General features: G+C 42.2%; 1 protein-coding gene across 14 annotated transcripts in view; it reads left to right on the top strand.

Moving 5' to 3' along the window:
- Positions 1-21,879, top strand: part of KYNU (kynureninase) — a 138,623-nt gene extending 116,744 nt beyond the window's left edge. For 9 of the 14 annotated variants that reach the window (XM_077320163.1, XM_077320160.1, XM_077320159.1 and 6 more), the window contains 4 exons: positions 3,171-3,223; positions 5,861-5,946; positions 15,143-15,370; positions 20,813-21,879. In XM_077320163.1, the coding sequence (XP_077176278.1) occupies positions 3,171-3,223; positions 5,861-5,946; positions 15,143-15,370; positions 20,813-20,956 (511 nt within the window). In that variant the 3' untranslated portion in view covers positions 20,957-21,879. Of the gene's footprint in view, positions 1-427; positions 730-3,170; positions 3,224-5,860; positions 5,948-15,142; positions 15,371-15,943; positions 17,930-20,812 lie in introns of those variants that run through there. The other 5 variants (XM_077320166.1, XR_013228120.1, XR_013228121.1 and 2 more) reach the window with 5 other exon arrangements.
- Positions 21,880-23,804: the final 1,925 nt, after the last annotated feature.

The following is a 23,804-nucleotide window of genomic DNA, read 5'->3' as shown; positions in this document are numbered from 1 at the left end:
AATTTCTGTGTGTGTAGTTAAGTACTTTTTGTGTGCTTGTACTCCTTTAATAATAACTTTCTAGTTTACTCCAGACTAATTTATATAAAAGTTTCTTAAAGGAACCTCCTAATATACATAGGTGAGATCTCATTGGTATCCTTCTTGCTAAGCTAATTTTCCCTCTTAATTCAAACACATGGAAGCATATCCAATTTGGGTAACATATATGAACTGCTGTATACCTAGGCTGACTGTCAGCCACTGACGTTGACACAGGCAAATATCAGAAGCATAAGACTTTTAAAAATCATAGAATCATACAGTTGGGTCATCTGGGTCATCTAGTACAACCTGGGTCATCTAGTCCAACCTCCTGCATTATGCAGGATATTCACAACCCTATCGCACATCCACTGTAACCTGCCACCCCCTTGACTCTTCACAGAATCAGCCTCTCTGTCAGATGGCTATCCCGCCTCTGGTTAAAAATGTCCAAAGATGGAGAACCCACCACCTCCTGAGGAAGCCTGTTCCATTGAGAAACTGCTCTAACTGTCAGGAACTTCTTCTGGATGTTAAGACGGAATTTCTTTTGAATTAATTTCATCCCCTTGGTTCTGGTCCATCCCTCCGGGGCAAGAGAGAACAACTCTTCTCCATCCTCTATATGGCATCCTTTTAAACATTTGAAGATGACTTATATAGGACTGATTGATTTATTCACTAAACAACTGGCACATGAACATGGTAAGGTGGCAACAACAGGTGAGGAGATTCATGTACACTGGTTCCATCTATCCATATGCAGACCTTTAGCCACAGAATTTACCTACACTCTGTATTCTGCACTATACCATATATGGTCTGATGAGAAAGTGTGAAGTGGCTGCAGTTGTTTCACTTTGATTCAGAACACCGGCATTGTCCCAAATCATATCATGCCACTGCATACTTGGGAGGTTCAGCTCTTCAGAAATTACTTCACCACTCAACCACCACTCAATCAGAGGATTTCCTTGGAGAAAATCTAATGTATGTTTAGTCCCTGAGGAATCCACTGCCTCTGCTGTTGACAGTTTCCTGTTTTGACAGGAGGGAGTAGGAATGAGTCTTAGCAATCACTTGTCTCCATGGAAAATGGCGAATGCTGGGTCTAGTGTTATGTGAATTCTTTTTCTTAAATTCATTGTTTAAATACAGCCCTGATTCCTTATTCTTTTATTTTTATTTAAAAGGAAGGATTTTTCTTTGACTTCTCTTTGTAGAGCAGTGTACCTTTTCGTAGATCCAGATTTTGCAGCTGTTTTGTGTTCCATCCCACAGAGTGATGCTCTAGGGGGGAAGGCTGGCACTGGCAAGATATTGTCTGCCTCTAAGCATCTACAGAGTGACATTCTGAAGTTTTGCAGAACCTCCCATTCTGCCCCCTTACCCTTCAAATCTCCCTTCCATCAAAAGAGAATTTATTTGAAATAGACTCCAGATTTCTAAAAAGACGAACATAAATGGATTGTCAGATTTTAGGGAGAAATTGGGTAAAGAGTGTCTCTCTTAATCATGCTTACTCGCACCTTCTTCTGGTTTTTGAGGAAAGTGGCACTAATAGCAGGGTTGACAATTTCCTTATTCACAGTTCCAAAGAACACTCAGACATGGGCATTTTCAGAATCATCGTTGTCAGAAAAAAACAAAATGTGGCTTTCCCTAACAGAAAACACAGAAAGAAAAGACCTAGAGAAAGCATAAAGGAATACAGATGGAGAAGATGGAATATAGGAGGAGAGAATGTGTAGATAGGAAAGGAATGGAAGGGTTGCTGAGGAAACAGAGGCATCACAATTGCGTGAACCAAGTGGGTTGTGTGTGTGTGTGTGTAAGTCTACAAGAATTGGGCAATGAAGTCTACAAGAAGTTTGTTGTGCTAGCCTATACTGGGTTGATCCCGGTTATATGGAGGTCAACAAAAGCCTTCAGTATTATTTGTTGCATAGTCAAGCTACCAGAATCCATAGAGATGTGGCGAGAGACTGTTTATTGAAGGCATTTCCTTCTCCTTGTACTTTGTATTACATATTATCATCCTGTTTGGCATGACAATCGAGTATAGCTTTTGGTTTATGCTTTCCTAAGCCTATTAAAACACTCATAATGTGGACTTCATAAGCGGGGTGTATTAATAATATGCAATAAAATTGCACTTTATATAAAGTAGCTTACTGCAAAAGTTTAAAGTGGATACTGATGTTCCACATTTAATTCAAAGCACTAGTATTTGAAATCTCCTGGGTGTTTTGTAGAATTATATTGACAATCCAGAGTCAAAACCATATGCTATCATTTTGTTACTAGTTTTGCTAGAAGTTTGGATGGCAGCAATAATACTAAGCGATGCCATTTCTCCGCTTTATATCATCGGGTAACGTCAGAAAGAACTAAGCAGCATCTGTGTCCCCATCTCCCCAATTTCATAAGTTTTTTCCAAAAGAAAACTGAACAATTCATTTGGTACAAGTCAATGGGCTTTAAAAGGTATAACTCTGCTTAGCCATCTTGGGGTAGTGGTTAAAAGCAGTGGCTTCTAATCCGGAGAACTGGGTTTGCTTCCCCACTCATCCACATGCAGCCAGCTAGTCACCTTTGTCTAGTCACAGTCCTGATAGTGTTTTTCTCATACAGCAGTTCTATCAGAGTTCCCTCAACTCTACCTACCTCACAGGGTGTCTGTCGTTGGGAAAGGAAGGGAAGGCAATTCTAAGCCACTTTTAGACTCCATCTGGTTGTGAAAAAAGTGGGAGATTAAACCAACTCTTCCTCTTCGAGTTACATGCAGTGTGGACAACTAGGTTCAATGGGTTGCCTCATAAAAAATGTACTATAAAAATCAGGCTTTAAGCATGGAAGAAACATCAGGTCTCTGGAATTCAAGAGGTCCTGACTACCAATGCAGCCCTCTTAATGCGACAGAATGCATCAACTGCTGTCACTCAGCAAACTTCCAAACCTGGTCTCCTAGATCCTAATCTGGCACTCTGATCACTACAGGACACTGGCTCTGATAAGAAGGAACTAAATCACTGATATTAGTCATTGTAATTTATTCAGAGATATATTATCCTAGCACCGAACTGACAGAACTTAAACAATATAACAGTGTTCTTAATGCTTCCATGTAACTTCTATTTTTTTAGGCTAAAAGGATGGTGGGGTCATGAAATCAAAACCAGATTTCTCATGGAAAACAGTAGGTATATTTTCCCTTTATGTTACATACAGAGGTGTTTTATTTGCAAGTCCTGTAATTACTGCACCAGGATGAATGTACTACAAAAGGGCCACACAGTCACTTTATATCTCAGGCCTGAAAATAATTTTTAAAAGAATATGATGGTCCAAACTGCAGACTATCCATAATGCAAGTTTGCATGCACATTAAGCAGACCTTTGGATAGTGATCCCGGATCTCTGTGTATTTTGTTGTTGTTTTTTAATGAGTTGCATGGAAACATAAAAGTGGAAACTGCAGTACTAAGAATAGGATTTCCTGGCATATAGATGGGGAAGAAATGGAGGTAGTGACAGATTTTATTTTCCTGGGCTCCAAGATCACTGCAGATGGGGACTGCAGCAAAGAAATTAAAAGATGCTTGCTCCTGGGGAGGAAAGCTATGGGAAATGTAGACAGCATCCTAAAAAGCAGAGACATCACCCAGCCAACGAAAGTACGTCTAGTCAAGGCTATGGTCTTCCCAGTTGCAATGCATGGCTGTGGAAGTTGGACCATAAGGAAGGCCAAGCGTCAAAGAATTGAGGCTTTTGAACTCTGGTGCTGGAGAAGACTCTTGCGAGTCCCTTGGACTGCAAGGCGAACAAACTGGTCAGTCCTAGAGGAGATCAGCCCTGCCTGCTTCTTAGAAGGCCAGATCCTGAAGATGAAACTCAAATACTTTGGCCACCTCATGAGAAGGATGGACTCCCTGGAGAAGAGCCTAATGCTGGGAGCCATTGAGGGCAAAAGAAAAAGGGGACAACAAAGAATGAGGTGGCTGGATGGAGTCACTGAAGCAGTTGGTGCAAACTTAAATGGACTTTGAGGAATGGTAGAGGACAGGAAGGCCTGGAGGATCATTGTCCATGGGGTCGCGATGGGTCAGACACGACTTTGCACCTAACAACAACAAAGAATAGGATTAATCCTACTCATAGGTGTAAAGCTCATTAAAACAGAACTTTTGAATATATAATATGTGCTATTCAATTTATTATAAGGATTACAAGAAAGATAATGCCTGTGAAGTGCTTTGGACAGTTAAACAAATCATGGAGATTCTATGTATTAATAGTAATATTGGTTTTAACCGTATATTTATTTAGTAGTTTTTTTAGTTACTGTATGGTTTACTTTTGGAGCTTATTTGGTCATTGGTATATAAATTTTGGTCATTGGTATATGAATGTACTTAACAATAACCATTTTTAGCCATAAGTAGTACTAGTAGTAGGAGTAGGAGTAATAGGATGTTCTATCTTACCCCATGGAGTCTCTATTTCTCTGTCTCCTAAGCAGCAACATAAGACTGTTCTTTTTTTTTAAGGGAGGCCCTAATTATGGCTCTCTAGCATGTCATCTGGTTTAACCCAGCCTTTGTGGATAGTGGAAGGGGAGTTGAGTATTATCCTGTTGGTATACATGTAGGAGATGCAAAGCAAAATGCATCTTATTCCCCCTTCTATGGAATCCTGATATATTCATTTAATTTAATCAAGGTACTTTGGGGGAAAAATATTTCAGACAGAATTCCAGAACCTTTATTTTGATAAACTGTGGGGCCTATTTATACTGTTGGGTGTAAATTTTACTTTGCTTTCGAATAAAAGCATCACTTTCTCTCTTGCGTGATACTGTAAGAACACAGCTGTTAATATATACACTCACAGCACCACAACATTCGAGCCTTCTTTTAGTGCAGGGGTAGTCAAACTGCGGCCCTCCAGATGTCCATGGACTACAATTCCCAGGAGCCCCTGCGAATGCTGCGAATGCTGGCAGGGGCTCCTGGGAATTGTAGTCCATGGACATCTGGAGGGCCGCAGTTTGACTACCCCTGTTTTAGTGACTTGCAATTGCCTTCCCTTCCTCTTCCTACAACGACACCTTGTGAGGTAGGTGGGACTGAGAGAACTGTGGCTGGCCCACAGTAACCCAGCAGGCTTCATGTGGGGGAGTTCTCCAGTTCTCCAGACTAGAGGCCGCTGCTATTAACCATTTCACCAAGCTGTCGCTCAGATGCTGGGATGCATTCTAAACATTTATAGGTCAAAAGGGCACCTACATGAGGCCTTAATTTAGAATGGGGACATGTGTGGTGGGAAAAGACATCAAACAGTTTCTACCTCCACACAGGTTTATCCATCAAAACTGAAAATAAAAAGACAGGCAGAAATAGGACAATGAGCTTTTCCTTTCCAAGTACTTTTCCTTCTCAAGGACTAGCAGCCTGTAGTTTCAATCTGTGCAAGGTGAGACTCTTTCTTCCATCTTCTTTCCTCACAATGGCTTCAATCTAAACCAGGACCTACCAGTTACTGTGGGCCTTTAGAAATGTTGGGAGGAGCTGATCATCAATCTTTCAGAGTTTTGTCTACTACAATCCTGATCTTCTCCTCTAAATAAAACAAATTTACTCCCTAGTTTAGGTACATGGCTTACAGGCTATTTAACCTTAATAATAAACTAAACTTAAGTTAGTGATCATTGTTATCCCTCTTCTTCCATTTTAAAAAGCTGCCGTCTACTATTATCACAGAGCCAATAAAGGGGAAACGGGGGGGGGGGGGGAATCTCACAAGCAGAAGCTGAGAAATGAACTTTACTTTACAGAAATGGACCTGAGTCCCGGGATCAATGGATTTCGATTATCAAATCCTCCGATATTATTGGTGTGTGCTCTTCAAGCTAGTTTAGAAGTAAGTACTTTCACATGACTAATGAAGTGCAGATGAAGCTGTCCTGCTATTATTAGGGGGTCTCATCAGATTTCTCAAGCTTGTTAGTCAATTTAATTTCCCCATTTCACTTTTGAGTTTTTGTTTTGCAGATCAATTCCACAATACTTTGTTTTTTTAATTATTTTCTGTTGGTTCTTGCCAGATTTTCCTGTAAAATGTATACATATTCGATTTGTACTTCAGATCAGCAGTCTACATTATATACATATGTAATGTATGAGTGTTGTACATTCTGCATATTGTGTTGTACATTGTACATTGACTTGCAGTAGGGCATTATGTGCCGGAAGAAGATGCAAAACCGATGTTGGGATAAACAAGGCCACAGCTTTATTACCCCCCCCCATGGGAGGGTTGGCAGAGCATGGGAGAGGGAGACTGACCTAGAAGTCAGCAGACTGCACCAACAACCCACAGAGTCCAGAGGCGCTCGGGGGACCCGCACTTTTCCCAGCCGTGAGTGCAAATCCCCTTGCCTACTGAAGTCCGCCACTAAGTGACCTATGCAGGGGAGCCCAGAGGTACCAACCTGATTTGAATGCCCCCAGGCCACATGGCAAATGAGCCCCTTGCCTCCTAGCCGGGTAAGCCGCACTTGCATATGCCCTGCCTCGTAAAGAGTCCCCGAGCCCCAGGGTGTCCGATTGCACACTGGATTCCCTGCCAATGGGATCCATCCCATGCAAACCCACATATGTGACAATTATTGAACAAATCATCCACCTCAAAACCCTGAATAATTCTGTATACAACAACCTAGGGTGGTTGGGTGCGAAGGAAGCAGCTCCCGTGGTGTCCCTAGCATAGAGGGTGAGACCCATGCATGTGGCAACTTTAGTCGCCATGGATCCCACCCTGCCATTGGCACTGTGTGTGCTGCGTTGCGGCAGCATGCACACTAGAGGGTGGTTGCCTCTCACTCCCAGCAAGCGCTCCATCACATCAATGTTTGGTTGAGTAAATCTCGGCCAAGGTTTTGTGTGTACATTAATCATAGGGCCTGTAAAATGGAGCTCTTCCACCAGGTCCTGGCATGAGGCCCCTCCTCAGCCTGGAGCATTTATATCATTGCATCACACCCCTGGGTGGTCTGCTCAGGAGAAAGTGGGGATTTTTGGGGGCTGTCATACTTGGAGGGTTAGTTGGGGTTTTAATGAACTGAGTAAATCTTATTGTAAGCTGCCACAAGTCCCTGGAGAACTGGCAGGATATAAACCTAAAAATAAATAAGTATAAATCCTGAATTAATTGTAATAAAATACAGGAAATTGATTTATCATTACCATCAATGAAAATGGCTACACCAAAACCATTCATAGAGAAATGAAAAAGTGTTCTCATACATATTATTAACCAATATGGTCTTTCATAAAAGGAAATATTTTGGCTGATGTAATACAAGGAGGATAGACAGTGCTGTGAATATACTATCTGCTTCCTTTTATATTAATATTTATTTCTAGGATGGTAGTGAATTTAATGCTCCCTTTCTTGGGCCTACTCGTTCTACTGCTAAGTTGCTACTTTGACCACATTTTTGTATGTGTGGTTTTTCTTTAGTTAGAAAATGAGCTACCCCTTAGCCGAGCGCTTGAGATAGTAGGAGGTTGCACCAGTTCCATGTCATGGAGAACAAGGAGATGGCAGAAATAGTAATTGGCTGTGTGGCCAGACACATATAAATGGGATATGCAAGAAGATAGCTGTGAGGTAAAAAGTACACAGTAAGATTAGTCATATATTGGTCTGTGCTGGTTAACTACCATATATACTCGCATATAAGCCAACCTGCACATAAGTCAAGGCAATTTTACCACAAAATCTGGGCAAACTTATTGACTCGCATATAAGCCAAGGGTGGGAAATGCAGCAGGCTACAGTGCCCCCCAGAACAAAACACTGAAAGAAAGAACTGTATAACTGAAAACTGAAAGAACTGTAAAAATCAACTTTTAAAAGAAACACAACCCCAAGAAGAAAAGGCAAAGAATGCTGCTCCTAGGATAAAAAAAGAAACACTGAAAAAAAATAGTAAATCCCAAAGTACCCCCAAAATCCACCCCACCCACAGAAACCAAAATAATAGTTTGGAAGAAGTCATTAGGAAAAGAAGGGGGAAAATATCAGAATCCCTCAGTCAAACCATTGATGTCCTACAAGCTGCCAGAGTAAGCTTTCAAGATATTTGCAGAAGGCAATGGTTAGCTGGGAGCAATTAGCTCACTTGCAAAGAGCTTAGTTTTTAAGATCTTTGCAGAAGGTAAAGGTTAACTGGAGGCCACTAGCTCACTTGCAAAGAGCTCAGGTTGCAGATGCAATGCTGCGGTTGGCTGGCTGGAGGCAGGCTGTTAATCAATTACCCGGTTATAAGCCGAGGAGGTTTTTTAAGTGCTAAAACCTGTGCTGGAAAACTTGGCTTATATGCGAGTATATACGGTATGTCATATGCCCTGGGTTTACTTTGGGTCAGATCATCTAAATTTTTCCTGATATTAATATTTTTCTGTACAGAAGAAATTTCATTTTTTAAACTCTCTATCACATACTTGGATTCAGACTTCACATAAAGGCAGCATTGTGCAGAAATGTTGGTGGTTGTTGTGTTCAGTATAGTTTGGTCATGCCTTCTTTCTCCTCCCTTCTCATACAGAGCACAATGAACAAATCCAGGTTTGAAACAACTTCCAGTTACCAATAACCTACACCAGTGTTACTCAGTGACATGTAAAAGCATTACATATGGCTCTTCTGGGCACCATTCCCCAGTGTGGCACCTGCCCCATTTTCCAGGAGTCTAGGAATAGCCACTACATGGTGGGGTTTCTAGAAGAAGAAAAGGAGTTGGTTTTTATACCCCACCTTTCATTTCCAAAGGGAGGCTCAAAGCGACTTACAATCATCTTCCCTTCCTCTCTCACAGCAGACACACTGTGAGGTAGGTGGGGCTGAGAGAGCTCTGACTAGCCTGCTTTGTGAGAAAAGCTGTGAGAAGATTGTCGCCCAGCTGGAGAAGTGAGGAATCAAACCTGGCTCACCAGACTAGAAGCTGCTGCTCTTACTCACTACACCAAGCTGGCTGATAAGTGGTTCTACCTTGAAACAGATACTGCTGGAGAAACTGAAGGATAAATAAACTATGAGTATCCCTGAGGAAGGTCTTATGTCAGGGATGGAAGTAGAGGACCCATCTTCTCCAATCTCCCCACCCTCCTTCTGTGCTGGGAGGAGAAGAAGAAGAGTTGGTTCTTATATGCTGCTTTTCTCTATCAGAAGGAGTCTCAAAGCCGCTTACAACCCCCTTCCCTTTCCTCTTCCCACAACACACACCCTGTGAGGTGGGTGAGGCTGAGAAAGGCCTGATATTATTACTAGATCAGAACAGCTTTATCAGTGCAATGGTGAGCCCAAGGTCACCCAACCGGCTGCATGTGGGGAGCGTGGAATCCTCCTAACCACCTCACCAAGCTAATTCACACGAGTCAAAGAATAGAGTAGACCCATCACTGGTAGCCACTCAGAAAATGAGCAAGTTGGCCACAGTGAGATTATAGTACTTTTGCTCTCCTTTTTCCAAGACAGATTACTCAGCTCCAAGCACTGGGCACTCTCAGACTTATCTGAACTGCTGTGCCTCATGCTGAGGAAACAGCAGGAAAGGCAGAGAATAAAGCAGAGAATGCATGGGCTTCTCACTGTCAGAACCTGCTGTGCTTTTGAGGAGGGGTTTCATGATGCTGACTGGCTCACAGCAAGATTCCACAGTGGGAATCCTTAAGCACCTTTTACTTCCCTTACGACTTTCATACTGTCTCCCTGGGATAAGTCAGAGTAGCTCTGACTTTCTTGCTCTCAGTTGAGATTTGGGTCTTGCTCCAGGTATATGGCTAAGAGGGAAATAAGGCATCCAGGGGCTTTGCAATGTAAGAGGCAGTCAGCACTGACTTTGAGCCTCCAGGCTCATACTGTGGGAAGCCAGAGCACACTTTACTTCTGTAGCTGCCTTCTTGCTCTCGCCCCAGCACTAGGTAGAGAAGGTTCTGGCATCTGCTGTCCATATCAAAAAAGAACAAGCTGGGCTGAGAAAAGAAGGGAGATTCATCTGTCACTCCCCTTAAATATCCTCCAAACCCCAACATGCTTGCAAGGTGCTGTGATAGACAGTAGAAGCTAATGGTTTAACCTGGTCCAAGAACCTTGAGTGACAGGGAATTCAAATGAGATTTTACAGCTGAGAGTGTCAACTAAAAGGGGCTGTTAAGAAATGACAGTTAACTGAGAGCGGAGAATGTGATGATCAAGAAGGAACCCCTTTTGAACCAGAGGGAAATAGCTCCTAGTAAAAATGGATGATTCCTATCCAGTCTGAGGGAAATAGCTCCTGGAGAAGGGGGAGGGGGTGAACCCTGCCAAGTGGTTAAGAAAGATACTAGAATTATTGTGAATGTTCCTGACTTCACCCACTTAAGTATCTGTGAGATGCTTGTTTCTTAAGCAGAGACTGCCAAGAAGTCTCTCCCCTCAGTGTTTAATGACCTGTCTGTGCAACTAAACATCTACTTGTTTGTGATAAATTATCTATTGTTTATACTTATACGAAGTTACCTGTTCACCTCAGATATCCTGAGCTCCATACACGACTTGGTGTAGTGGTTAAGAGCAGCAGCCTCTAATCTGGAGGGGGGGGGTTGATTCCTCACTCTTCCACCTTCAGCCAGCTGGGTGACCTTGGGCTAGTCACAGTTCTCATAGGGATGTTCTCACAGAGCAGTCCTGTCAGAGCTCTCTCAACCTCACCTACCTCACAGAGTGTTGTGGGGAGAATAAAATTAAGAGTCCAGTCGCACATTTAAGACCAACAAAGGCTTATTCAGGGCATGAGCTTTCGAGTGCAAGCACTCTTCGTCAGGCTTGGGAAAACCACTATTTAAATATGTTTTTGGGAGAGGGGGTACATGATAGGAACCAGGTAAGCACAATATTGAATTTTCCACAGGTGCTAAATTGGGCAATGGCCTTTTCTGAGGCAGGAGATGGGTATTGATGAGCCTTAAAAAGGGAGCCATTATGTTAATGGAGCTAGCAACTGGTTTGAGGGGAGAAATTTCCTCTGGCTGATGGGCATAGTAATGAGTTATAGGTGTGAGATTGCCTAGGAGCCCTAGGCAAACACAGTTCTGCCAGTCACTTAATCAGCAATATAATGGGGGGGGGGGAGAATGAGGAGAGCAATAGATGTTACAGGCAGCAGCTGCTATGTTGAATAGTGGCTGATAAAAAGATGGAGTTTGGCCCAGCAGGGTCTTGGCAGACTTTAACAGTGTCTAGCTTTGGTACAAGCCTAGACTATTGAGGGCTGCCACTGGTTGTTGGGGACAGTATGCCATATTTTAGGGCAGGGTCCTGACATATATAACATGGTTCCAGAATACATGTAAAGCTGGAAGGACTACCTTTCATGTCTAAAGAAGCCCGCCTGGCCTCAACCAGGGCCAGAGCCTTTTCTGTTGTTGGCCCCACCTGGTGAAATAAGCTCTTGGAGGAGATCAAGGCCCTGACGGCACTAAAACAGTTCTACAGGGCTTGCAAAAGGGAGCTCTTCCACCAGGCATTTGGTTGAGACCAGGTGACCAGCAACATCTACAAGGCCCCTGCTCCCTCCCTCCCAGAATTCCACCCATGCGTTCTGTTTGCATCGTCATACTCTGTTACCTCTGTTATAGTTTAATGTTGTTGTTGTTGTTGTTATGAAAAACTAAGTTCCATGTACTGTTTTCTGCATTTTCCATAAACTGCTCTAAGCCTCAGGGGATGGCGGCATAAAAATAAATAAACAAACAAACAAACAAATAAATAAATATATGGACAGGTTCTAAAGGACATTAAGACAGATTAGACATCCCCCAGAGTTTTGATGGGGGCTTCCCAAAATAACCCCATGGCAACTTGGCAGACAAGGGAAGTGCGTCCACAATGCTTACAGGCCCCCTCAGGCCCATACAGATAGATCTTCTGGTCACTGCCCATTCCTGGGTGAAATATCAGTTGGCAGGTGGATGTTTCAATGTTTGCAAAAGGGCACTAAATACTTAAAGTGATTCCCTTCCAAGGAAATCAAATATTTTCCAGGAGGGTTATTTGAATTTGGGGGCATAATTTGGGATACTAGATTTTCTGCATAAATGAGCATTCCCTCAAATATGCAGAACTTTTGCGCTGTCCGCACGAGGACCAATTTTGCTGAATGTTTGCAGTATGCAGAAACGCTATATTTAATAGTGGAATTTTGTCATTCCGCATACCTTTAATTCTAGTGGAATATTGAAGTCTCAGTAGGGTTGTATTCATTCCCCACATGTTTCCGGTCTCGCTGGAATCGCAACAAAGGAAGCAATATTTTTCCACGCTTCTTCCTGCCCCTAGCCGTCAATCAAACAGAACAGCCAATGAACTGTTGTGTTCATGCTCCCCAAAAGCCCCTTTCCCTTTAAGAACTGTTTTTTTAAAAGCCGAAAACACCAGTAGCAACGTTTATGTGTTCATTTGTAGCAACGAATATGTGTTCATTGTCTAAGAAAGACCTTTTTTGCTGGCATAGGAGCTGGCGCTTAATCATTTACATGCTCTTAAAGTAAAACACCCCCCCATCGGTGCGATTTGTGACCGAAATTAGGGGCAGTGTCGAGCAGGGGGCTGTATTGTGCTTGGGAACTTTAAAGACACTTGCAGTAGGGAGCTTTGTTTTACTCTTAAGCACTTCTGTGGACGGACTTTAGCCGGAGAAGCATCGCTCGTTCGTTGCTTTCCCCGGTCTAAGAGGGAAAAAATGGTGATCGCTTCTCCAGAAGTCCGGGGGCGAGAGCGGAGGAGGGACATTCTTTCTACCTCTACATTGAGAATGCACATGTCTTTTGCTGATGTGTTGCAGCTTGTGCTCAGAAGTGTAGCGGTTTTTTTAGGGGGAATCCACTTTTCCCAATTTCCCAAAAAAACACTACAACAAAGCGATTTTTGTGGGAGTGTTGCAGGAGTGTTGTAGATTGTGTACGACATCATGCGGAACATTGAATTAGTAACGTTTACCAGAGGTAAGACTTCTGCTACATTTAAGTCATGCGGAATAGCCCTTTGTATTGAGTTAGCCAGGGATTCAGAATTAGATACAGAGATGATTACTCCTTAGCTCCTTAAATGCTCAGGCAAGCCTGATTTAGAGTTCCCCCAATGCACCTTTGCACCTTTCAATGAATATTGTGATTTTATAACTTTTAATATTCTGTTCTGTACACTGTTTTCATAACATACTCCAGTTTATCTAAGTCTTCCAATGAATGGGTTAAAGACATTCTGAAAACAATCTGGAAACCAGAAATCATTTTCATACGTTACCATCAGTCTCCAAACAAAGTCAGCAAATCACAGAAATGTCAGTGTTTTCTCTCTTGCCTGGTGTTAAATTCTACAACAAGAACTGCAAAGAAACCTTCGTTATACTTTTTAACAATTGATTTTGTTTGTTCTTAAACATCCCTTCTGTTTTTTCCTAAACTCTATGTGACCTTAGAGATAAACTAAATGCTACTGTGCTCTGACCCAGATGGTGCTCTTCAAAATGGGAGGGGGTTGCCATTTAGCCCACTGCGGGGGGTCAAAGGCAATGAGAACTCATCAATTTCTATGGACTTGGCTTTTTGTATCTGCATTACTCTTTTGGCACGTTCAGAATTCTTTTGTGCTAATTGCTGTGATACAGTGAAATGGGATTCATAGCCAGCGAAAAGATGACTTTGAAAACTGAATGCCATCTTATACTGGGACACATTAAACAGAGTTAAATTTCTAAAGGCGACACGAAATGCTGTGTGTGCTAGTTGACAATTCCTGTGTCTTGTGTTTTATGGGAAAGTAGTTTTTGATAATCTAAGAATCACTCATAGCATTTGATAGGAACTCTATTTATATGGAGAATCCGGGTGTTAAGTAACGATGAATGTGATCCTGCACTATTTTATGAAAGAGGTTTAAGTGATCATGAACCAGGTCCAACACCAGAAGAAACTCCCCAACAGAGAGGTTAAGAGTGCCAGAGTTGTTTCCAGGCTTGGGAGAAAGTTTTGCATCCTGAGATTTAGTGTTCCAACCGCTGTTAAAGATTGGTGCAGCACAAAGGATAAGGGACTGAGTTGTGAATCGTGGAGTCCCTGATTAAAAGTATTTCTCTGCCATAAACTCCCTAGGTGGTTTGATGATCCAAAAATCATTCCTTCAACCTCGCTCTCCAAAGAAACCTTTTCTCTGTGTTGTGACACTTAAGCCACAGCTGGCAGTCATAAACCTAGTGATGTGACCAATAGGGTGGGGAAATAGCCAGAGCCTTGGAACAGATTGTCATCAACACTGATTATTCCTTCAAGGGATAAGTTTTTTAACAGCCACATACACCTCCTCCGCTGAAATATTTGTGCAGGGGATTGACCCAGTAGGAGCCTATACAATGCAAGTCAATGGCATAACCTGCTAATTCAAGCCGGAGGACATTATGAAAATCAAACAACCATCTTTTGTCTTTCTTTGTTTTGGAACATAAATTGGCTCATAAACTGTATCCCTGATCCAAGGGACCCATGGGAAGAGATTCGAGTAAGAACAGGTTTTTAGAAAGGAAGTGCAAGGAATGACAAAATGCACTCTGTTTTGGCTGTGGGAGCAAGTCTGCCTTCCCTTGCTCTTTCTCTACTTAGCTGGTGTAGCACGCCTTAGCAGGGAAAAGGGGAAAGCCTTTTGAAGGGCTCAAGGGATTAGGGCACTCCCTACCTCCACTCTGCACATCCCTCCTTTGAACAAGACTAAAAATAGGTATTTTAAATTCAGTTTAAAGAGAGATATGCCAGAAACATCATCATATATACTTTGAATATACAAGAGTGTCGGACATGAACCTCTCCTATGTCTTTCTGTTGAGATGCGCTTTTTTTAAAGACCTGAGAGTTAATTAATTTCCAGCCCCAACACTAGTCTCCCAAGCTTCAAAGGTAGCATTCTGCACAGTTTAAGTATTTTATGTGGTAGTTTAATTGTAGCGAAGAAGTACTGCTTAGGGGGTTATTTGCTACATATATTGGCTGTATGGCAGTGATGTTGTTTATTTTACATGTAGGTCTTTGGACAAGCTACAATGAAATGTCTGAGAAAGAAATCCATTCTTCTTACTGGTTACCTGGAATACTTGATAAGACATTATTACAGTAAAGATAAACATGATCTCGAGAAGCCTTATGTGAAAATAATCACACCTAACGCTGAAGAAAGAGGATGCCAGCTCACACTGACGTTCCCCCTTCCAGTTAAATCTGTGTTTGAAGAACTGGAAAAACGAGGTGTCGCTGTAAGTATGCAAGCAAATCTTCATGTTGGTCATTTCTCTGTTGTGTATGGGCTGCTGTGTGCTGTGTTGATAGTCTTATAAGAGTAGATGTATTGTTTTAGCTGAAGCCCTATAAGGAAAGGCTGAGGAACTTGGGAATGTTCTGCCCGGAGAAGAGGAGGTCAAGAGAGGATGTGGTTGCTCTCTTTAAGTATTCAAAAGGTTGTCACTTGGAGGAGGGCAGGGAGCAGTTCCTCTCAGAAGCAAGAGGATAGGACCCACTGTAATGGGATTAAACCATGTATAGAACATGGCTAGATATCAGGAAAAAAATTCACAATCAAAGTCATTCAACAGTGGAATAGGATTCCTAAGGTGGTGGTGAGCTCCCCCTCACTGGCAGTCTTTAAGCAGTGGCTAGACAGATACTTATCGTGGATGTTTTAGGCTGATCCTGCATTAATCAGGGGGGTTGGACTAGGTGGCCTTTCAACTCCATAATTCTGTGAGATGTTTTGAGAAATGATTTTGTTGTCCTGTTAGTCCAGTATAAAAGAGAAATGATTGAAGTAAGGTCATGCCTTTTATTGCCAGCTTACCAAGCATGAAAAATATATGCATCCAAGAATGTGCATATTTCCAGAACAAGGGATCACTTGATTGGTGTGGCAGACCCAGTACCAAGGGGGAGGAGAAGGAATGAGGAAAACAGAACACAGACCCATTGTTTGAGCTGAAATGGCCACAACTTCACTGACTACAGCTGTCAGAGTCTTGACACAGTAAATGCAGACAGTGGCTGACCCACCTGCCAACTCGTGGACACTGAATACCTTAGTACAACTGTTGGGGGATACCATGGGCTGGCAGGCCACAAGAATTCACATGGATGCAAACCATTGCATGGTATTCCCTGCCACTTGAGAAAGAGTGTATCCTGACATCCCTTGGTGAGAGCTTCATGGGGGTCTGATACTTTTGCCTCAGCAATGGAATGTTGTAAGGAATAGATCTAGCTGTGGAAGGTCTTGGTTGACCCCCCCCCCCCCCAATCAAAAGGGAAAATGAGAGAAATACTATCTGCTCTTCATCATACAACTTCTCAAGTAACTTACTGTCAGAAGCTGGTGATTTATGGAAGAAAACTTTGGGAGGCTTGGTTCTCAGTTCTGGTCAACCCCATCAGTAGAAACTGAAAATCACTCATCTCACCTTTGATCGTCAAGGAATAGACACTAAATTATAAATAATGAACAACTGCAGATGGCTCAATTGTTAAAAGGATTGCCTATGGAATACCTATGTGGAGAATTTTCTTTTCAATAAAATAAGGCAAAATAAATATTTAATCTGATGAACTTTGTTATAAATCTGGCAAAAAGCTTATGCACCATAAAATCGATTCAGAAAAATTAAACAATTAATGCATGTCTATTAGACAGAAGATTGTTCAGAAGTTGGTTTCTATAAACAGAATGTAAGAAATGGCTTTGTGTGTATAAAGATTTTTGCCCTGGACAATTTAATCTAAGAGTGACATTTTGTGTCCAAAAATAATTACAGCCAAAAAAATAAAAAATCAGATTGGAATACAGTTAAATTTATTTGTGATACAAGGGAGCCACTCATTGGCTGATCACAGAACTGCATCCTATTTTTTAAAATCTTAAAAAATAAAAGGACATTGCATTACAGCATGAAAAATATATTTAATATGGCTACAAGAAAGTATGTTGGGTCATTTGATCAATATTCAGACAAAAACTCCTGAAAACCTGTTATCACAGAACTTTTCTAAAAATTACTTAATCAATTGGACCAGAAATTAGATTTGAGATTTTAAAATCTGTACTCAAAAGTTCAAAATCTACAAGGAAAATTTTTTTAAAATGCAATCAGAAGTAAAAGAAATTGAGAAATTTGAAGGCTCCAATTAACAAATTTCAGAAGATGTTCAGCACACAAATAATTGTTCGAATCTAAAACAGAAGTCTTAAATACAGAACTGGAAAGAGGCTTGGATAATTTGGCATTACTAGAGATGAAAAAAAGTTTCAGATTATGAGAAATTTGTTAAATTTCTGATGAAAACATTAGAAAGAAAGTCTAGCAGACTTCTTAGAAACTGAACAAGATGACATAGAAGCTGAGTCAGATGAAGTATACAGAATGAATTCAGAATTTGCTATAAGTAAACATTTTGTTAAAAAGAGATTAAGAGATCACATCCTACAACGACACTCCAAGGCAAAAATTAGGACTGACAACCTGGTGTGGTTTAAGGATTTGTGGGGCTCATAACACTTTAGCTACTTTAAGGAGTCATGGTGCCTTAGCAAAATACAATTGTGGCATGAGCAGCCAGACTGGGGGGGGGCAGGGATCCCCCACAGTGGAAAGGGGTATCACTTCAAGTGGCTTTAAAAAGGTTAAACAGGGGAGGAGAAAAGGCTACAATGCTGATCCATGGAAGGGAAGGCACTGCACAGGGCTCCTGGAAGTGGGTGTTACATGTTATCCTTAACACTATTTCACTCCCTTATATATTTGAGAGCCTCCTGGGAGGAGACTGTCCGGGGCCCTGTCCATCCAGATCCACCCTGATTCGCCCTCCCCCTCCAGCTCCCACCCTCTCTCAGGCAGCGACAGGGCTTTGCAGACCGCAGGTATGCTCCTGCTGGGAGGGTGCCGGGGGGGGGGGGTTTGGAGCCTCCCTGCGGGCTGCAAAGCCCTGTTGCCACCGGCGAGGGGGGCTTTCCACTCCATTTAGCCCACTTTGTGGGCCAAAGAGAGCCACAGCCACCTTCTCCCGCCCTCCTGCCTGCCGCCCCTTTCACAGCCCATTTTTAAATTGGGCTAGATACTAGTACATAGATAAATGAGCTTTGTCAACAACATGGATATTGTTGTTCAGGAAGAAATTCATTTGAGAATCCTGCATAAATGGTAGATTATGGAAAAACTGAACAAAATATTGTATTCCAAAGGGGAAAACTGGAAGGAGTGATCTTTAATTTCCAAGATTTAAATTGCATTCTATTTATAAAGTGATAGACTTTTTTGGGAGATACAAAAAAGAATGGGATGAAGCAGAAACTTCATAAGAACCTTCACAAGATTTTCAACAGCCACAACAGAAGAAGAAGCAGAAAACAGATGCAATGGATATAAATATAGACTTTTATACATTTGGATTACAACCATGAATTACAAATGTCTAATATGGAATATCAATAGAGCAAATGCTCCCAAAAGAAGGGAAAATATTTCACCATTTGAGAAAATTAAAACAGGATTTTTTTAGTCTATGGGAGACTATTAAAAAAAAGGCTAAAAATATTTGAACCATACATTTTTACAAGAAGAATTCTGAGGTCCATTGGCAAGTCCCTGGCTCCCCCAGCCTAGCTAAGCCATTGCCTGATTGCCTGGCCAGGGAGGTGAGGCACTGAGGACCTGCAATACCACACAGTGCCCCAAGAAGGCCTTCTACCAACTACTAGCAGCTAGTGGTACCTCATTTTGCCTCATCTGCAGCCACAAGGAGAGAGAGAAGCCTAATCTAAAAAGTACTTTCCCTATCACAAATAGCCAGCTTGTGTGGCATCATGTGTGTAAGAATATGAGGTTATTGTATCTATGGGACAGACTTCTAGAGACATGGAAGGCCATGTGAAGAGAGTGAGAGTACAAAGCGAGAGAGAGTTGGGGTTAGAGGTGAGCTCCCAGGTTAAGACAAAGAGTAGCATCCTATTCAATGAATATAACCAATACATTCTTAGATTGATATACCTCCCAATGTCAAGGCGTGATGAGTTGCCTTATTCCAACAGTTGTACAAAAAAACCCCGTTTTGAGTTTAGGCAGATTGATGCCAACATGAAATGCATCAGAATCCAGCAGTTTATCTGGCAGACTGCTTTTGAAACTGGGGAAAGTTCAAAAGAGTTCATGGGGGTCCATGGTTCCCCAAGAGCAGTATTTTATGGGGCATTGCAGGCTGTGGTGGGAGAGGGAAACCAAGGAACTGCTCTACTGATGGAGAACTCTTCCATTAGATGATACAAGTGAGGGCTCATGAGGCTTGTAGGGGGAATCCCATGTCCCATTTCATGGTGGTTGGATACAGCCCTCCCCCTTGGGCTCCCCTGCAGCTGCCAGGCCCTCTACCTTCCCTACCTTCCTGAATGGATGACTCCAAGCAGGCTCAATGAGCTTCCTTCCGTTTCCCTGTGGCAGTGTCTGAGAGCTGCTCTGAACCCTGAGCAGTACTTGGTACATCTGCTGCAGGCAGTCTTTCAGATAATGCTGCAGCTGCTGCCAGGCTCTGCCACCACAGAAGCAAAATAACTACATCATCTGCACATGCACAGAGAACGTTTTATTTATTCATTTTACTTTACTTTGGGTGAAATTTAAACATTTCAGATTTTTCCGCACACCCGGAGAGTCCCCCACATTTGCTGAAAAATCTGTTTAGTGTCCATGTGGCCCTAATCTGCAGTTTTAGTTACCCGCAGACTGGGGTGACACATCTCTGATAGGATATGCTGTCTGCTGGGCACCACAGCTGCAACATGGTTACATAGTAATTGTTTGGGGTTGCAAACAAATCTGCTGAGAAGGGAGGACTGGGGATGGGAGGATAAACATATGGGAGGTTTTTTCACATTGGGTTTGTGTGGTGAGGTGGCATTATCTAGTGTTTCTTGACAGTTCTCATATCAGGGGCCAAATAGCATTGCTGGGACAATTTGTAGAAGACCTGTAAGTAAATTGTTTTGCTTGGAAACAGAAACCATCCTGTCCTTCACTGATTTATTGGCTACTTCTTTTGGTAAGGATCAGCTTCAGTGCTCAGAAACAATATATGCTTTATCTGCTGGAGATGAGCAACAGTAGGGGGCCACCGCTCCAATATTTTGATTTTTCTCTCCCTTATTGCATCGGGTGGGACACTCAGAAATTCAGCTGCACAGCTCTCGGCAAGGTTCATATTGTATTATCTACTAGAAATAAGGATATCTCAGCTAAGGTGTCTAGAATGAGGCAGTCAACCGACAGGTGATTCACCTCTGAAAGCAGGGCCTTCCCTACTGACCTGATGATGGTGTTGGCAATGCACTGACAACATTGTGTTTTAATATCACAATGCTTCTTCCTTGTTTTCTTTTCTTTGCGAAGTTATATTTCCATTTCAGACTATGACCAAAACGGAAGGCCATATGAGCGCCCTTCCTTTTCAGACTGCCCACACCCGACTTCCCCATGTCAACTTAGCCCAGAGAAAAAGACTCCCCGTTGCACTGCCCTCTTCTTTTCCAAGCCAAAAGCCGGGGTTAACATTGCATTTGGCTGGCATTATCACAGAATCTCAGTCTTTCAAGGAAGCTTTGCCATGCTTTGTGACAAATAAATGTGAAGCTCTAGTCATTTATTGAATGTTTATTTGCTGCTTTGCAGTGTGACATGCGGGAACCCAATGCTCTTCGTGTTGCCCCAGTTCCTCTCTACAATTCTTTCCATGATGTGCACCGATTCGTTGAAATCCTAGGATCTGCAATTACTTCTGCAAAGCGAACGGCAGGCACTACAGCACGTTTCTGATCTTATTGACAGCGCAGCTGTATCTTTTAATCTGTCTCTGGCTAGGATGCCTCAGTGCTTTTGAGCAATTTTTTGTTTCAACTCCATTCTACCAATTTACCCCTGAAGACTGATTTTGCTTGGTTATTCACAACAGACATACTTTTTTCTTCTAATTAAAACTCACATTCCTTCTTATGTAGCCTCCAGGAATTAATATGCGAAATGTACTTAATGGGAATGATCCTTAGTATTCCAGATTTATTCTTAAAAGTGGCCAAGAACTGTTACAAACTGCAAAGCATATCATCATTCCGTATAAAATGCTATAACTGTAACCTATTTTGCATTTTTACCACAAACTCTACCATTTGTAATCTGTACTTAAGTGAATTCATGTATTTGCATTCACTTCTCAGTGCAATTTTAAGAATTCACAAAGACCATCTAAATGGGCAAACATTGTCCTGAGTTTCTGGCCATGGATGGGTGGCATTTATAATGAGGAAAGTGATAGTTAACCATTATGTTATGAAAGAAGAGTGGGTGATGCTGAGTGACCCCTGATCTCTTTTCCATGCCGCAGTTTTTAAGATAAGTACATGAAAAACATATTGGTAAAACTTTATCATTATTATCATTATATGATTCTACATCTTTACTTTTTATATTTTCAGTTTTGTATACCAGCATTTCCATTGCAGCCTATCACTTTAAAAGCATGTGGCCAACAGCAGACATACCAATATTATGTGTTAATGGAGATTTAGAGTTCCCCTGAATAATGGATCAAATGCTTGATTCTTCCAATAGATAGTCTGCCACATACATTGGATCCAGGAGAGTCTCCAGAAATGTACAGTTGTACTGATGAATTGTATGCACAGAAGTCATTTCCTTGGCACTGTTTTGGTGACTATGAAAAATAAAGCCAAAGAATAATATGACAGTAGTTATGAAGTTCTGTCTTCCCTGTGTAATATACCAATATTAAATTTTATTCACTATAATAATTCTTCCACAGCTCTTGTGTATCAGATAGCCTTGAATACAGCCTATGATGGCCAATAATCTATAAACCAGGCAAGATAAGTAAATGTCAAGAAACTGGCCCTGTCTAGCCATTTTTTGGGCTGTCAAATTTTGGTTCAGGCTTTGGAGCCTAGTTAAATTACTGAATTAATGTCACAATAATTTTCAGTTTTGAGAGGGGGGGATGAAATGGAATCAGGCACAGGTGCAAGTTCACATGAGCCTGTGAACTTCAACGCCAAAGACCCATAATGTGTTTTGCACTTGCATTTCATCTAATTGAGCCTCTTGTGGCGCAGAGTGGTAAGGCAGCCGTCTGAAAGCTTTGCCCATGAGGCTGGGAGTTCAATCCCAGCAGCCGGCTCAAGGTTGACTCAGCCTTCCATCCTTCCGAGGTCGGTAAAATGAGTACCCAGCTTGCTGGGGGGTAAACGGTAATGACTGGGGAAGGCACTGGCAAACCACCCCGTATTGAGTCTGCCATGAAAACGCTAGAGGGCGTCACCCCAGGGTCAGACATGACTCGGTGCTTGCACAGGGGATACCTTTACCTTTACCTTCATCTAATTAGAACAAGGTGAGATACGGTTGCTTGCTTGTGGGTATGTGCTAGCTGAAGAAGTACATGGTCACATGTCCTAGGAACATACTGGATTGGCCAAACAAGATCAGGGCAGCTGGAGATAATCTGGCATAAAGCAGGAACATTCATACTACTCTGGATCTTCCCTTTGGCCTAGGGATGGGGCCTTGAGATCTGCTATCACAATTGATCTCTAGCTAATAGAGATGAATTCCCCAGTACAAAATGGCTGCTTTGGAGATGGACTTTATAACATTTTATTGTGCTGAGGTCTCTCTACACCCCAAATTTCTAGGGATTTCCCAACCCAGAGATGGCAATCCTATTTAGGTTTGCCTTCCTCCTTGACATTCTTTTGTGTATAGGTTGGGCTCTGTGTGGCTAGAAGACCTGCTTCTTGGATTTTGGAGTTGGTGTTCTATCAGGACCCTATACCTTCGGTTTGATCATGTAACATCTGGGTCAGAAGATTAAAGCCTAGTTTTATTATTTTATTCTGTGCTTTGCACTGCTTCTATATATGCATCCTTTTGAAGATTTCTTTTAATAAACTTTATTAGTTATATTCCTGTGGTTTTTTTGGGGGGGGGAGGTTTGGGGTCTTCAATCTAAACTAGGGTTGTGTGCCTTGGCTTAGTTTGGTGATCACTGAAGCCCAAAGCAGTGCATAGGAGGCCACGGCATGGACAGGTGATGTGGCACTGACACACCAGCTGGTGGCCGCACACAGAGAAATGATAAGTACAAGTCCAGGAGTGTATAGAACGGGTAGTCAAACTGCGGCCCTCCAGATGTCCATGGACTACAATTCCCAGGAGCCCCTGCCAGCGAATGCTGTCAGGGGCTCCTGGGAATTGTAGTCCATGGACATCTGGAGGGCCGCAGTTTGACTACCCCTGGTATAGAACATAACCTGTGCAAGATGAAGTCATTGAATTTCTGGGAGACGTACCTCTGAAGATCTTCTACATATCCTCCAATTTCTGCCCTTCATTTGCTTTGACGTTTAGTAAACATTAAGATTGAGCAGAGACGGTCTGAAAATATATCCATCCACAAACTGCTTGAAAGTTTGTGGAAAGTTCATGACAGTTGACCTGCCCCAAAATTTTGCAAAACAAGTTTGCAAACCATGAGCTAGCCAAAATTCATCATATGACCAGTAGCCATACTCATGACCAGTCTCTGTGCCAGTGCGTCTATATGATACATACATGTCTATAAACACTATAAACACTATGACCCATTATGCAC

Source organism: Paroedura picta, chromosome 2 (genome assembly GCF_049243985.1).
Source record: "Paroedura picta isolate Pp20150507F chromosome 2, Ppicta_v3.0, whole genome shotgun sequence".
Lineage (NCBI taxonomy): Eukaryota > Metazoa > Chordata > Lepidosauria > Squamata > Gekkonidae > Paroedura > Paroedura picta.
The sequence above is the reverse complement of the archived record's forward strand: the minus strand, read 5'-3'. Positions and strand labels throughout refer to the sequence as shown.